Source organism: Nicotiana tomentosiformis, chromosome 9, assembly GCF_000390325.3.
Source record: "Nicotiana tomentosiformis chromosome 9, ASM39032v3, whole genome shotgun sequence".
Lineage (NCBI taxonomy): Eukaryota > Viridiplantae > Streptophyta > Magnoliopsida > Solanales > Solanaceae > Nicotiana > Nicotiana tomentosiformis.
In genome coordinates, this window is record NC_090820.1 from 112,954,600 (window position 1) to 112,971,693 (window position 17,094).

At 35.3% G+C, this 17,094-nt stretch overlaps 1 protein-coding gene across 2 annotated transcripts; it reads left to right on the forward strand.

The window, feature by feature from the left end:
• Positions 1-84: 84 nt before the first annotated feature.
• On the forward strand, positions 85-4,660 carry LOC104093107 (cation/H(+) antiporter 15-like). 2 transcript variants are annotated; one of them, XM_070185899.1, is made up of 3 exons: positions 85-463; positions 2,244-3,245; positions 3,341-4,660. In XM_070185899.1, exons 1-3 carry the CDS (start codon positions 203-205, stop codon positions 4,466-4,468), a joined length of 2,391 nt encoding a protein of 796 aa, XP_070042000.1. In that variant the 5' UTR covers positions 85-202; the 3' UTR covers positions 4,469-4,660. The 2 variants fall into 2 exon arrangements, with proteins under 2 accessions (XP_070042000.1, XP_009597115.1); XM_009598820.4 differs by lacking the exon at positions 85-463 and adding an exon at positions 1,260-1,836.
• The last annotated feature ends 12,434 nt before the right edge of the window (positions 4,661-17,094 follow it).

Sequence of the window (17,094 nt, forward strand, 5' to 3'; positions counted from 1 at the left end):
ACTCTTTTTATAAGTCCTTAATTTGGCGAAAAAATAGGAGCCATATTGGATTTTGACCATAGCTTTAAACTGTCAAAGACTTGCTATTCTTGGTCATCGACATTTCTTGTTCCTCTCCATATGCAGGAGAGGATGATGCAGAAAGGGAGGCCAGCGTAAAGAAGACAAAGATTTGAGGAAATAAAGGGATCTGAGGTTTGAAATGGGTTCGCACGTAATGGAACCGGATGACATAGCGACGTATGCTGAAATATTTAAAGCTGGTGGAGAAAATCATTCCTCCATTTGCATGTCAATCGGCAAGATTCAATCCAAAGGGTCAATCTTTTTCCACCATGCAAACCCATTAGATTACTCAGTTCCTCTCCTTCTGGCTCAGCTTTCCCTGGCCTCCCTTTTCGTTCTCTTGACTTCTACCCTCCTCAAACCCCTCGGCCAACCTACCAATGTCATCCAAATATTTGTAAGTTCCTTGTTTTTTTTCTATTATTTGACCTTTTCATATTCTATGATAGTTTGGCATCCCAAACTCTGTGTACAAAATAAGCTAAGTACATGTGCAAGTGCTCTGTAGTATAGTTGTTAGGCTCTATCACCCCAAAATTACTGCTATAAAGTTTGCTGGTTCAAAGCCGTGGCGAAGCCAGAAAATTCAATAAGTGTGTTCAATAAGGGACTAGTGGGCTATGCTAGGGTATCAATAACAAGTAATATTTTATCTTGTACATAGTATTCCCTCCGTTCCAATTTATGTGAACCTGTTTGACTGAGCACAGAGTTTAAGAAAAAATAAAGACTTTTAGAATTTGTGGTTCTAAACAAGTCAAAAAGGGGTCCAGGGTATTTGTGTGGTTATAAAAGCTTCTCGTTAAGGGTAGAATTGGAAGTTTAAGCTAAATTGTTTCCAAATTTAGAAAGGGGTCATTCTTTTTGGAACGGACCAAAAAGGAAATAGGTTCACATAAATTAGAACGGAGTGAGTATAAGTTTTGGACGAAGGGTGTTCAGTTGACCACCCTTGGCCGCACATAGCTTCGCCCCTAGGCTCAACGATGGTCAAAACATAATTCTTATTCTTATGAATTTTCAAACTTTGAGTGGTGCCATTTGCCATTTGACTAGTTGGTGAAAGCCTTCAACTTGCCAGATAGTTGCCCGAAGTTGGTAAAGTCAGTGGGCTGGCAATAAGCATGGCTGAGAGAAGCTAGTTTATCTAACACTTCATTAGCCTCTCTATAGCAATATTGCTTGACAACTATCCCTTGCGCTCTTCTATTAATTAATTTGTCTGATAGCTTCCAGTGTACTCATCATCCTCCATGGTGGATCTCCTTGTTGCAAAACACATGTAGTGAGTACCATAGAATCAGTTTCAGCAATGATCTTTACATATCCATTTCTAGCCATTTTCTTGATCCCAGCAAAATACCCTTTGCTTCAGCCCAATTGCTAGTGCCTGCTCTATAGTCCCCCTTCTTTGCAGCTTCCATCAGTTTTTAATTTAACCACCAGGCATGGTGATTTAAACCATTTGATCATGATAAACTTGTGTATTGATTGGGCTAGGATCCGAAGTATGGTTTCCCATTTGATGTGCTGAAGTGCCCTTGAAATCTGTGATAGTGAAAATAATCAGAGATTGATACAGGCGTGATAGCATATGGTTTCTCTCAGTTCTATATCACCCGATCGGGATAGACGGGCCTGCCTCGCTGCGGGTCAGCACCTCGGGCTCTCTTTTTGCTTTCTGTCTGTCTACAAGCGGAAGGGTTAATGAAACCTAATCCTAAAAGGATAAAACCCATCACAGAACAATCATAAGAAGAGAAGAAAGAGGTTCAGACCAATTCTTCCCTTCCTTTACTTTAGTAGGAGCCGAACCCCCTTCGCCGAAAATTAATTTTTTTTTCATGGATATATATTAGATGCTGAATCCCCTTAGCTTCTTTGCATGTTTATTTTTTATTTTTTTTTGAATCCCTTTGGTAAAATCTTGCTTCCGCCACTGTTTGCCAGCATATTTTGATCTCCATAACTCCCAGCAAACTATGGGAGGTAGAATCAGTTTGATTAGCTCAAATTTCGTGCAAAAATATTCTAAGTCCAGCCATTTTGATAAGTATTTAATTATCATCTTGTAAATTAGCCTGAATGAAATCACATGCATGCATATCCTAGGCTTAAATATCTAAGCACTAGGATCCCAATTACAGCACATTGTAAGATGTTTGCTTTCGCTGCAGGGTGGTATAGCACTAGGTCCGTCGTTTGTTGGACGGATTGGTGGATTCATAGAGCTTTTTTATCCTTACAGAAGTCTGGTACTCATCGATGCGGTTGCTCTATTTGGCTATATGTTCTACTTCTTCTTGATTGGAGTACAAATAGATCCTTGGATCCTGAAGAGAGTTGAGAAGAAGGCGTTCATCATTGGTGTATCAACTGTGGCGGCTTCTATTGTACTAAGCATCACCACCTCTTTCATTCTGCTCAGCATTGAAATAAATGTTGAGCCATTAGTGTCGGACTCACTCCCCGTAGTAGCAACCATGTCATCGGTGCTTGGCTTCCCAGTCATCGCTCACTATCTCACTGAGCTTAGGATGGTCAATTCAGATTTTGGAAGGATGGCAATGTCGTGTTCCCTTGTCAGCAATATGTTTGGGTTTTTAATCATAACTATCACCAGCCTGTCAAGTCAACCCTCTCTCGAGAAATTCATCATTCTCCAAAACATCACAGCTGGTATTGGCTTTACTATGGTTATATTTTTTGGTGTGAGACCCCTAATAATATGGGGAACGCGAAGAAATCCTCCGGGGGAGCCATTAAAGCAAGGTTTCATTTGTATGATATTTATAGGCGTCTTGCTGTCTGGATTTTGCAGCAAGGCTCTAGGCCTACACATCTTCTATGGGCCATTAATTTACGGTCTAGCCATACCAGCTGGACCTCCCCTAGGTTCTGCCCTGGTGGAGAAGCTTCATTTCATCGTTTCTTGGCTGTTTATGCCCATCTACTTCGTCAAAACTGGGTTGGTTACTGATATATTTTCTGTGAAACTCAGGAATTATTTGCTTCTGCAATCAGTTATTCTCGTTGCTTGTTTGGGGAAATTCCTTGGAGCACTTATCTCTTCAATTTGCAACCAAGTTTCACTCCGAGATGCAATCTCAATTGGCCTCGTAACCAACGTCCAAGGTGTTCTGGAGCTAGGCATGTTTAAAATGATGAAGCAAAATGAGGTAAACTATATATAGTTGCAAAAATATATTTAACTCGCTCATGCATTAATTCACATTTTGATATATACCTGTGAATTGGTTTTCGTCGAACACAGGCAATAGCAGATGAAGCTTTTGTTGTCTTGTGCATAAACCTGTTCATTGCAACTGCTATCGTTACTCCAATACTGAAATCCCTGTATGATCCACACAAAAGATATGCAGCACACAAAAATCGGAATGTCCAGCATTTGAAGGCCCACTCTGAACTTCGGGTTCTTGCATGTATACATGATCAAGAAAATGTTCCAGCCACAATAAACTTGCTGGAAGCACTTCACCCCTCAAACCAAAGCCACATGGATATTGCCATGCTACATTTAATAGAGCTTGTTGGCCGTGCTCATCCGCTTCTCATAAACCACAAACTCCCAATGATGAAGCACGTAAACGAGGCCTCAGCTTCGAAAAGAATCATCAATGCCTTCAAAGTGTTTGAGCAGAACTTCCGTGAGACAGTAGCCATGCATCCCTTTACGGCTATATCTCCTTATGTTATGATGCATGACGAAGTCTGCAACATGGCGCTTGAAAGGAGGGCATCTCTCATAATGATTCCTTTCCACAAAAGGTTTAGTTCCAGCAGGAAGACAGTATCCAAGGTAGGTATTAAAATTATGAATGAAAAAATCCTGCAGACAGCACCTTGTTCCGTTGCAGTAATTGTAGACCGGTCACTTGTGAACACCTCAAGGCCCATACTAGATGCTTGGTCTTCGTATCGTGTTGCTGTACTTTTCTTGGGAGGACCAGATGATAGGGAAGCACTCGCTCTGGGAGAACGCATGGCTGGAAAACGAAACATCAGCCTCACAATAGTCCGATTGCTCCTTCAGCAAGAAGAAGGCGGTAAAATAGCAACGACTGATTATGACACAATACAGAAGACGATGGATAATGAAATGGTAAGTGAAGCAAGAAGTGGTATGGCAGGAAATTATCGGGTCAAGTATGTAGAAAAGATGATACGGGATGGAACAGGGACAGCTGCTGTTATGCGATCAATGGAGGACGAATATGAACTAATCATTGTTGGCAGACGTCATGACACACAATCTCCATTACTACTTGGCCTTTCTGATTGGGTTGAAGAGTCTGAGTTAGGGCCAGTAGGAGACATGTTTGCTTTAGCAGATTCTGAAAGTATTTCCACAATATTAGTTGTGCAACAACATACCGATTGAAGAACAGGCTTCCAGATTCAATTTGAAACCACAATTGAATGCTGAATAACTGTACAAAGAACAAGACATTTCTAACTTGTATAGTTCGAGAACTAATTTTCCTTCCAACCCAGAAAGGAGAACCTCCACACGAGAATGATATGGATTTTAAAGATTACGTTATAGATTTTATTGTGATTTAATCGGCCACAATTTCTTCCTTTAGCACAGAGCATAGGTGTACACAAGTATATCAGTGCAGTGAAAAAAATTATATCCCTGCAATTAGTTGCAGATAAAATTGGCTGCCAAATGATATTCCAGTTGCAGCCTATCTTCAATTAACCAGATAAGGAATAAAGTAGATCAGCTAGGTGAGAAACTTTAATAATACCAAAAGTTCAGAAAGTATCAAGTTAGGAGGCCATCTTATTAAATCAATAAAATGTAAAGTTCGATATTAAAAACTTATCACATTTAAGATATTTTCTAGCTTGAACTGGTGATTCTTCAAATGTTGAAAATGATGCATCAGTGCCTTGATCAATAGCAAAAGAGTATGGATGATCCCTCGGGGGAGAGAGATTTAAGGTTTCTTAAGACAACCTCAAATTAATACTACAGTAATAAGAAGTAAAAGTTACCAGATTCACGTAAACTAATAATAGACCCTTTAGATTCGTCACTGCTTCCCAACCCGACAATAATAGATGATAATAATATGCAATATAACTTTGTCGTATAAAGTACGACCAATGATGCTTTAGTAATGTGATGGAGTTGGCCAGATTTCTAATCGATCGGATACTAGTCAAAATAGACTTGGTTTTTACTCTAGGAATTCTTTTGTTTGTTAATAACTATAGAGAAAGCAGATAATCATAAAATAATGATAAAGTGGAGGTTGGGGGTGGGGGATATGATAAATTACTTTTACTCTTACCGTTGATTACATGCAAATAAAGATGTTATTTTTCCACATCCCCGTAATTAATTTCTCCAAAATAGGTTCGGTGATGTAAGTTAGTTCTAAAACAGATAGACACCTTTAGGTTGCGGCCAAAACAGAGTGAGTGAGGGTGAGACAAGACGTTTTATTAATATTGGGCAAGGCTTAATTCTTGAGGCGCGAGCATAATTTTAATATTTTATGTATAAATAAAATATATAAAAAATTCAAAAAAGAAATATAAAATTAGTAGGAAAATGTATGTATATATTATAAACATGCTAACATTTGTACAAACCCTACAAAGAATATGTTTTTTTACTTGAAAAATAAAAGACATAAAGATGCATTATACCTATAACATGACTAAAATCTTCAAAATAATATCCAAACTAGAGCGATATCAAAAGAAATTTTAAAACTAAAAACTAACTTAAAAAGAATAAATTAAAGAAATTGAAGAAAATGAAGCATAAAGAAGGAAAATTCAAGTGTGAAAGTAAATAAAGAATTGAAAGACAACTTTTTGCTTTGTAGTTTGTCTTTTGATAGACAAAGATTTAAAGTATATTTGTTATTCAGTAAATGACGAAGAGAAACGTTTATGCAATTAGGATAAACAATTAGAAAAAAACGTTTGATTTTTGAGATTTTTAGTTTGAAAATTTACAATAAGTTAACTTTTGAATATTTAAATATATATATAAAAAAAAGAGAATTTCTTAAGCGATTTTGGTTCAAATTAATATTCTCGGGGCTTATACCTCAAAATGAACGACCAGAACGTTGGGGCTTACGACCCACGATACTTATGTCTCGCTAGTATGCTTCGGTGAGTTTTTTTAAAGAGAAAACTACCTTGTATGGCCGGCGAAAAAAATTATTAGCCCAAAGTTTTGCACGTAACCCAAAATGTCTAATCGGATAAAATTAATATCAAATTATAGCCTCGTCCAATAAAACCAACGGATAAAAGACAAGTAAATTTTGGTACAACTTTTTTATTTTTTCTTCCCAATACCAAATTGTTTTCTCTTTCTCACGTATCCCACTTGACTTTTTACCTTTTTCCATATTTATTTACCTTTTTTCTTCAATTCTTTGAATTCTAACACTTTTCCTCTCTCTTATTACTTTTACTTTTTTAGTACTATTTAAATTTATTTCTTACCTTTTCCTAAAATAGTATGTGATTTTACATAGCCACTTATTAGACTTAAATAATATTTATCTATCAGCTATTTTTATTTAATTATTTTTTCTCTTTGTTTGTTGGTTATATTTGTCAGTTTAACTATTTTTGTTTGATCTCTTTCCTCTCTTTGTATGAGTATATTTGGGGAGTTTTGTCTAAGTACCTAAAAAAACATTATCAATAACAATAACAACAATAACACACTCAGAGTAATCCCATAATTATGGAGGTCTAGGGAGGGTAAAGTATACGCAAACGTAAAAAAGTTATCGAAATTTCAATTTAAGTCTTAAGAAAAATTCTCCGATTAATCCTACGATAATTGATGATGGGGTGATAGTAGAAGAGGTGAGATTTTTAGCTAAGTTCTACACGTTGATGATGGTGTATGTTGGTGGTATGGTAATTTTTGTGAGGATGTGAGATGTTATGGTCAAGCTCTATATATTTAATTTTGTACATTTCTTCTTCTTCTTCTTCGAAGATCTTTTGAAATGGGTATTGATGGTGGGTTTGGATTTAATGGTGGGCGAAGTGTAGCAATATATATATATATATATATATATATATATATATATATATATATATATATATATATATAAATATTGTATATATATATTGTATCCTAAGTTCGACAGTGTATCCTTAGTGTATATTGAGTGCAACATATGTGTGCGCGTGTGTCTTTGTGTGTTTGTGTATATATGTATATGTATAAAGTCGTACATACAGGATAATTTTAAAATATTATAGTTTTGTAGAAAAGTTATATATATATATATATATATATATATATATATATATATATATATATATATACTTGAGATTATTGAAATATGTTTTGAATAATAAATAAACCAAAGAACTTTTTATAGCTGATGAAATTAAATAATTTATCATTAATATTTAATAAATTCAATAAATACGATAGGAATACGATTAACCTTCAATTAAGAAAATAAGAATAAAAGATTTAGAAGAAGAGAGAAAAGATAAATACATTACTTAGCTTAGGAGAGAAGTCACATCATCTCTATAGATCAAGGCTATATATATGTACAAGACATCGAATCGTTTAATATCAATACACTCTCAATAATCTTTGAAGTATATCTTCTCCACAAAAAACTTTGTTTTGTCAAAGGGTGTTGTCAACGTGATCCAACTTATTGGTTAATACAAAATTATGGCTTTGGCTCCCTAGCTCGCATCATGCTTTGTATATTGTATTCCTTTGTGGCCTTAGAATAAATGGCATGTATCAATACATATTACTCTTAATAAACATTAATGATAGGAATGTTACTTTTAATGAGAGTGAACGAAAAAAATGTTGGCAAAGAAGGCTTAATAGATATACTGCGCAAACACCTGATGTGGAATTTTTTTTTTTAATGCAAATACATGAAATCAAACACCAACCAAACATAAAGTTTCGTACCTTCAAAAGAAATTACCAATAGATATTAGACTATTATTCGAAGAGAGCCGACATTGCCATTAGATATTAGACTATTATCTAAAGAGCTAGACAAGCAAAATTCATAATCACCAGAACACCCTATTGATGGAGTTGTTTTAAAAAAAAACTCAATCCTTTCATACTCTCACTAAAACAAATGTAACTACCTAATAAATTGAAATTTAAAAAGTATAGTTTATGCTATATGAAGTACTAATTTTATCTATTAGTTAATTCAAAAATGTTATTTTATAAGTTGAGTAAAAAAGAATGAGATAAATTATTTCATGTAAAAATTCATTCATTCTAAATATTGATGAAATCACAACTATGAAATATGATTATTAGAATTAGAGCCTAGATGAATTTCGTCTTTCATTATTATATTTTCCTTAATAAATAAAAAAATATAAAAATATTTTCAAATAAGATTGTCACTTTTAGATGTAATATGTGTATGTGTAGTTTTACTACATAGTGATTCTCTTAGTCTAATATTAAATATAGGTATTTTGATTTCTTTCTTTCAATGCTCTTCTTTTTTCTTTCTTTCTATCTCGTAATATCTCCATAAAAATTCTTCACCCCCTAAATAATCTCTTATATATCACAGAAAATTCGTTACTTCCCCTCAATCTTCTATTTTATATTTGTTCATTCATTTGTTCCCTCGCTCTTTCCTACGGTTTGTCCATAAGTCTATAAACTTTACTTCCATTTTTATGCCTAGAAATCTCTATTAATCTTCTTCTCCAATTTTCTATGGAATTCCCAACAATTTGCTTTTTGCAATTTTAATGTTTTCATCATCCATACTAGTAAATTGAGAAAAAGTTAAAAAGAAAACGGGAAAAAGAAATCCTTTAGTAAAACCAAAGAGATCTAAATGTAGAGGAGCTAAGAAGTAATTGTCATCACAGCAAATGTAAAAACTTAATTATAAAACTTATCATATTTGGCATCTTCGTATATTCAGCACGGGATAAGGCATCCAATTAGGACGTAGCAAATACTTCCTCAACATTTTTCTTCCTAACCAAAAAAAGAGAGAGGACTATATTCAAGAAATAGACACGAGATATATATATTCAACACTGATAAATAAAAATGCATACTATATTAAATTTAATTCCACTTATCAGTATCACAAAGGTAATTTAAAGCTTGCAATTCTGATTATATGAAAGATGAAAATTTAGAGAATAACAACAAACAACAACAAATCCAGTAGTTTCCATTAGAATCAAACTCAAAAATATACATCAAAATAAATCATCAAATACAAAACTCAACGAATTCACTAAAATAATTACAACTATAATCTAATCAAAATTCTTTGGGTGAAAGAGTAGAGCAGCATCAAAATAAAAAAAACATTAGAGAGAATTAGAGATCAAAAGATAAAAAGAGGGTGAAAGGATTGGGACGGTTTTCCCATTCTTCATTAAATAGGTGAAGGATGGTTTTACCTTTAAAATTGTGAAAGTTGAAAAGCTAGAAGTTTTGGATTTAGAATTTTGAAACGGTACTTTTTTTTTCTTCCTATTTATCATGCAATTAAAATAATTTTAAAACGGTGTCTTTGTTTGTCCTTATTTATTATGGGGCTGAAATTAAAGCCTTAAGTCTTTTGAAATAGTGTCTTTCTTTTTCTGCCTCTTCCTTCATCGAGGGAGTATGAATTTTGAGTAGTAAATATTGAGACATTTAATTTTTTTTACGATATGACGTATGAAAAAGTAGAGTAGTAATAATCGAACATTTATTCCTACAATAAGTCTTTTACAATAAGGAATAGGAAAGGGTGAAGTAGTAATAACTGAAATATTTATTCATGCATAAAATAAATTTAATAAAAAGTAGGGAAAAAACAAAAAAACGGAGAAAATTTATAAAGCGGAGAAAATCAAAGGATGTAAAAGCTAACAATATGAAGGGATATTACACTTGTTTTTCTCAGTTATTTTTATTAGAATGTGTATTTATATTTTTATACAAAAATATTTTTAAAGTAATGTTTGATTGAAGGGCAAAGTGGTCACTTAGTTTCTAGTGGGTAAATTTGTAAATAAACTTTTGACTTGGGGGTGTTCCCACTTAGTATAGTATGATGATATATTGTATCTTAAGTTTGACAGTGTATTATTAGTGTATATTGAGCCTATCTAGACTGTGCTTGTGTATCTAAAGTATATAGTGAGTGTATCGCGAGTGTATTTTGTATCATGAATGTATAATATGTCTTTACAATGTATCAAAACTGTATACACATGTGTATTGCCTAATATGTAAACATAGTAGTGGAGGTTTTAGGTAAACTTTTTAACTCTCTCTCTCTCGGCGCACGTTAGGTGAATAACTAACCTGCGTTATCACCGGAAATGGGAGGGGGGAGGGGGGAGAGGAAGAGCGAGGAAGAACACCAACAAAACGCCAGTCATAGAAAAGAAACTAACGGACATCATCACACGCGAGCAAGGGAAACGAACTACTAAAGCAAAAGAGAAAATGCAAGAGGAAGATCTGGACCAAGACAGCGATAGCGACCCAAACTGGCTAGATCTGGGCAGTGATCGAGTCAAAATGGTAACACCGGTGAGTTTTAGCAATCAATTGACACTTGTGGTGAACTCTGGGAAAGGAATTGCTAAAGCACTGATTACAAGTGAGCAGTCAAGATCGAGCAAAGCGCAGACTAATGAAACAGTACATGAAAGCCCAACTAAGGAACAAAGAAATACAGAGCTCGATAACCAGAAGAAAACTTAGCAGAAAAAAATAGAACCAACTGTGGAGACGGGAAGATCATGGGCAGGGCTATTCCAGGAGAACAAATTGGCAGCAAAAGGTATGAATCTAACCTACATAACCTCAGTGATGAAAGATGGTGAAGTAGTGGTATAATTGATGGAAGAGGACATCGAAGACGAGAACCAAAAGTGGAACCGAGCAGTTATACTCTATGTGGTGGGGAATACACCATAAATTGGGGATATTTAGAGATTCATAGCTAATCAATGGATTAATGTTCATAAACCTAAGGTACTCTTCCATAATGATGGGTATTTCATAGTACTGCTAAATAACAGTGAAGAGAGGGAGGATGTGATGTTGAATGGGCCGTATACAATTAATAGCAGGCTAATTATAATTAGACCATGGTCGAAAAACTTTGATTTCAATGAAGAAGTGTTGAAAACCATTCCCCTATGGGTCAAGTTCCCAAAACTACCAATCAACTACTGGAGAAAACATGCCCTAAATAAAATTAGAAGTGGTTTGGGAAATCCATTGTATGCTGATGCCTGTACCACAATGGCTGAAAGAGTCTCATATGCTAGGGTCCTGATTGAAATGGATGTCACAAGGCCACTGCCAAAGAAGATTAAACTGTATGATCCTAGAGGCAAGGTGATTGAACAAATGATTTAATTTGATTAGAAACCACAGTACTGCCAAACATGCTGCCAATTAGGCCATTCATGTAGGGATCAAAAGAAGCAGAAACAGGAAGGAGTGATACAGAAAAGTATGGAAATAAAGCAGAAGCAGGAATGGAAAAAAATCAGAACTCTTAAGCCTGCTGTAGATAAAATTGATGCTCAAGGTAGATTCCTTGATCAGTTGGAGGCAGTAGAAAATGTACAGCTAAATCAGCAGGAAGCTGAACCACAGTGGCAAATTGCTCGAGGAAAATCTGCTATAAAGAAGAATGCAGAAGTTACAAAGGAGAATGAAGTGGACATTGGCAATGCTTTCAAAGCACTAGTTGATACAACACAGAAGATAGTTCAACTATCTGAAGCCCAAGGTGTGAGGGAGAAGCAAAATAAGAAGGATAGGGAAGGAGTTACACAACAAATATCCATATCATGATGAACATTATAGTATGGAATGTTAGGGGTTTGAATAAAGTATATAAGCAAAAAGAACTAAAAACAATTGTAGAACAAATAAAGTGGTACTTGTGGCAATTATAGAACACAAAGTGAAGAGAAGCAATGCATATTCAATACTAAAGAAGACTTTTAACAACTGGAAATGGGTTGACAACTACAATGAAGCTCCAGGTGGTAGAATATGGGTAGCATGAGATCCAACTCAGGTGGATTATTTGATGACCAGAATTCATGAGCAATTTATAATGGGGAAGGTAACTATGATTCAGCATAGAACCAGTTTTAATTACTGTACAGTCTATGGTAAACACACAATTCAAGATAGGAAAAGCTTATGGGGGGAATTGAGGATGACAGTGCATGGAATAAACAATCCTTACCTCATAATGGGTGACTTCAATACTATCTTGACTAGTGAGGATAAGATTAATGGCAACCATGTGCAAGAGATTGAGATAAGGGATTTCAAGAATTTCCTAATAGATGCATGATTAAATGAGCTAAAAACTGTGGGAAGGAAATACACATGGTCTAATAACCATGTCCATAGTAGGATTGATAGAATCCTCGCAAATGCAGAATGGATACAACAATGGCCTCACATGGAGGGAATCATTATGAATTCAGGTTTTTCTGATCATTGTCATCTCAGTGTGGGGTTTGACATCACTAACAAAGCAGGCATGAGACCTTTCAAATTTCTCAACTGCTTGGCAAGCCTAAGTGAGTTTGATGCAACTGTAAAGCAAATATGGAGGAGCAACAAAAGAGGACCTGCCATGCTATATGTGTGAAATAAGCTCAAAACACTGAAAGTGGCTATGAAATAACTGAACAAACAAGAGTTTAGTAGAATATGGAGCAAGATACAAGAAGCAAGGGGGAGGTTAGAAATTATACAAGACCAAATGAATATCCCAGGTCAAGATGCTGGGATAGTAGCCCTTGAAAAAGCTACAAAGTTAAAATTGGAGAAATGATTGATGGTTGAGGAGAGTGTTCTGAAACAAAAATCTAGAATACAATGGCTTAAACTTGGAGATTCCAATACAACATACTACCGTGCTTGCATGAAAGATAGAAAAGCAAGGAATAGTATTGGCAGATTAATCACTAGCAGTAGGCAGATCCTACAAAGTCCAACTGAAGTGGAGGAAAAAATTCTAAGCTTCTATAGGGGTCTACTTGGTACTGCAGTAGCATAACTACCAGTTGTTAACCCAGTGATCATGAAGAATGGACATATATTAAATCGGAGGCAACAATTGCATCTTATAAGACCAGTTACCAGAGATGAACTGAAACAAGCTATAATGGACATTGATGACAACAAGACACCAGGGTGTGATGGATACAACTCTTTCTTCTTTAAGAAAACATGGCACATACTGAGTGAGGAAGTGATTGCAGCAGTTATAGAATTCTTTGAAAGTGCATATATATGCAAAGCCATCAACTTCACAACCATTAACTTGATACCAAAGGTTCAGAATCCAACAAACTATTAAGGAATTCAGGCCAATTTCATGTTGTACAGTCCTTTACAAGATATTTTCAAAAGTACTCACAGTAAGACTGAATGATGTGATGGAAGAATTGATAGATAATTGCCAAGCTGCCTTTGTACCTGGAAGACTAATTACATACAACAACATTATGAGCCATGAACTGGTCAAAGGATATGGAAGAAGGAATATTTCTCCCAGATTTATGCTCAAAATAGATATGCAGAAGGTATACGAATATGTGGAATGGGTGTACATTGAACAAGTAATGAGACTATTGAGTTTCCCTGAAGTGTTTGTGAAGTGGATAATGGCCTGTATCAAAACTATGTCATATTCTGTGCTAATCAATGGTAAACCTTTTGTACCATTTACGGCAAGGAAAGGGTTAAGGTAGGGAGATCCACTATCCCCATTCTTATTTGTATTAGCAATGGAGTACCTAAGTAGGTCACTGAAGACACTGAAGGTCAATCAACAATTTAGATTCCATCCAAGGTATGCCAAACTCAATTTAGTTCAGTTGGGATTTGCAGATGATTTACTTCTATTCTGTAGAGGAGACATTTAATCAGTCAAGATACTACACCAACACTTCCAAATGTTCTCAGCAGCCTCAGGCCTAATTGCTAATCCGAACAAAAGCTGCATTTATTTTGGAGGAGTAAATAATCTGCTTCAGTAGCAAATTATGGACATACTAGGCTACACAAAAGGTGAACTACCTTTCATATATCTAGGTATCCCATTGAGCACTAAGAGGTTTTCTGCTATCCAATATGAGCCCTTAATAGAGAGGATGTTAAGGAGGATTCAAAGTTGGACAATAAAGTTTCTGTCATATGCAGGAAGAGCAGTACTAGTAAAGAGTGTGCTATTTGCTATACAAACATCCCGGGCTCAGATCTTCATTTTGTCCAAGAAAATTATCCACTTCATAGAAGCAATCTGTAAGAGGTTCTTATGGACAGGATATGCTGAACCAACAAAGAAGGTTTTGATAGCCTGGGACAAATTGTGTCTACCAAAGGTAGCTGAGGGATTAAATTTTACCAATGTGGAGATATGGAATAAAGTAGCCATATGTAAGCTACTATGGAGTATTTGCACAAGAAAAAATAATTGTGGGTATAATGGATACATACTTACTACATAAAGGGAAACACAATCTGGACTACAGAACCAAAGAATGCATCATGGGCCATACAAAATATATTCAAAGCAAGGAACTACTTTGCGAATGCAGGGTTCTCAGAAGAAGATGTCCAGAAGATGGAGAAATGCTATGTCAAACAAATATACAAAGCCATGCAAGGAGAATTTCCAAAGATGACATGCAGGAAATTAGTATGCAACAATCAGGGACAACCCAAGTGGATATTCATACTAGGGCTGGCAATTCAGCAAAGACTTGCTACTAAAGAAAGGATAGCAAGATGGGGTATAATTGCAGAACAAACATACTCATTATGCAACAAAGAAAATGAGATAGTGCAGCACCTATTCTTTGACTGTGAGATATCAGGAGAGATATGGCACCGACTACTGGAATGGCAAGGTATACGAAGAACAAAGAAAGCTTGGCACGAGGAAGTGACATGGCTGGAACAGGTGAGCAAAGGAAAGAGTGCAGGTGCAGCAGTATGTAGGATGACCCTAGCAGCTAGGGGTGTCAATGGATATTAAAAAACGGACTAAACCGATCGAACCATACCGTACCGAACCAATTTTTAGGGTTCTTTTAATAAAACCATAGGTTTTTATATAAATCTATAACCGTACCTATAATTAGGATTGGTTTTTCATTTTATAAAAATAAACCGAAAAAATACCGAATCGTGCCGAATAAATTTACATGTTAAAAATATATTTATATATTAAGTTTAAGAATAATAATGTATTAAAGTTTTCCCTGGGTCTTGGAATTGTGAAAATGGTTACAAGCAAACAAGTTATTAAACTCAAAATCTTAATTCCCAAACCTATAATACTACTCCTATTGAAACTAAATTATTTTCAACATATTCACTAGCAAGACACAAGCTATTCTAGCGATTAGTAGCAAACTACAATGTATTGAATAATATGTTTCCTTTCCTATGATTTAGATTTATCTTTTTGAATATTTAATCTTCTATAGACTTTAATCTTGAGTTCCAACATGATTAATATATTTTCACTCGGTTAATATCTTTGTTTAGTTTCTTTTACGTTGTTGTAGAATAATTGATGGAATTATACTTTGACCATCATTAATATTTTCTTAATTCATCACCCGTTAAAGAGTAAAAATATCTAAAGAGTTTGCTAAGTCCTATAAAAGTACGTATGATATTGCATTCTACTTCTATTAATAACTTTTACATGATATTTAAAACAAATACCAAAAATTAACCGAACCGAACCGTACCGATATCGAAGATAAACCGATATGATTGGGACGGTTTCGAAAAGTTTAATTTTGGTTATGCATAATAGAATAACCGAAAAATTGGTATGGTATAAATTTTAGAAAATAACTGTCTGAACTGAACCATTTACACCCCTACTAGCAGCTGCAATCTACCACATTTGGCAAGAAAGGAACAATGTGATCTTTCAGAAGAAGAGGAGAACAAGCAATGCTATACTACGATTGATCATTCAGGAAATACATGTCAGGGCTGCCAATTTACCTCATTTCGATAGAGCAATGGCTAATTTGAATTGGTATCCTGAAGTAAACTAAAGCATGAAGTAGCAGTTAAGCAATAGAAGTAATGGTGATAGGTAACTTCTAGTTGGGCTTCATGTCCAGTAGGAGGTATGCTAGAGCTTTTTGTAGTAGATTGTAAGAATTGTAAATATTGTTACTTGGTAAATAAATGTAACGACCCGACTTGTCGTTTTAAGAATTAAAGCCTCGTTCAGCGACTTAAGGTCCCGAGCAACTTTGTAATATGTATTATGACTCGCGTGTGCGGTCGAGGGTAGTTTTTGGAAGGTTCAGAATTAAATTGAATGAGAAATTCTCATTTTTGAAGCTTAAATGGAAAGAGTTGACCAGAGAGTTGACTTTTGAGCAAACGACCCCAGAATAGAATTTTGATGATGTCAATAGCTTCGTATGGTGATTTCGGACTTAGGCGTATGTCCGAATTGAGATTTGGAATTCCATAGGACAATTCGACGCATTTTGGCTAAAGTTGAAAAATAGAAGATTTTTGGAAAGTTCGATCGAAGGTTGAATTGTTGATAACGAGGTCGGATTTCGATCCAAAAATTGAAAAAGCTCCATTACATCATTTATGACTTGTGTACAAAATTTAAAGTCATTCCGGGTTGATTTGATACGTTTCGGCGCAAAATATAAAAGTTGGAAGATTTGAAAACTCATAATTTGATTCGTAAATTCGGCGTTGTTTGACGTGGTTTAAAGCCTCGACTTAGTTTGTATTATATTTTGGGACGTGTTGGTATATTTGGTTAAAGTCCCGAGGGTCTCGGGTGAATTCCGTATGGTTAACAGATTGATTTTGGACTTGAAGGAACTGCTGGAAATCTGCCACTGGTGTCATCGCATATGCGATGAAATTGATCACAGATGCGACCTCGCTTTGATGCGCCTTCGCAAAAGCGAGGCCGAGGTCGCAGAAGC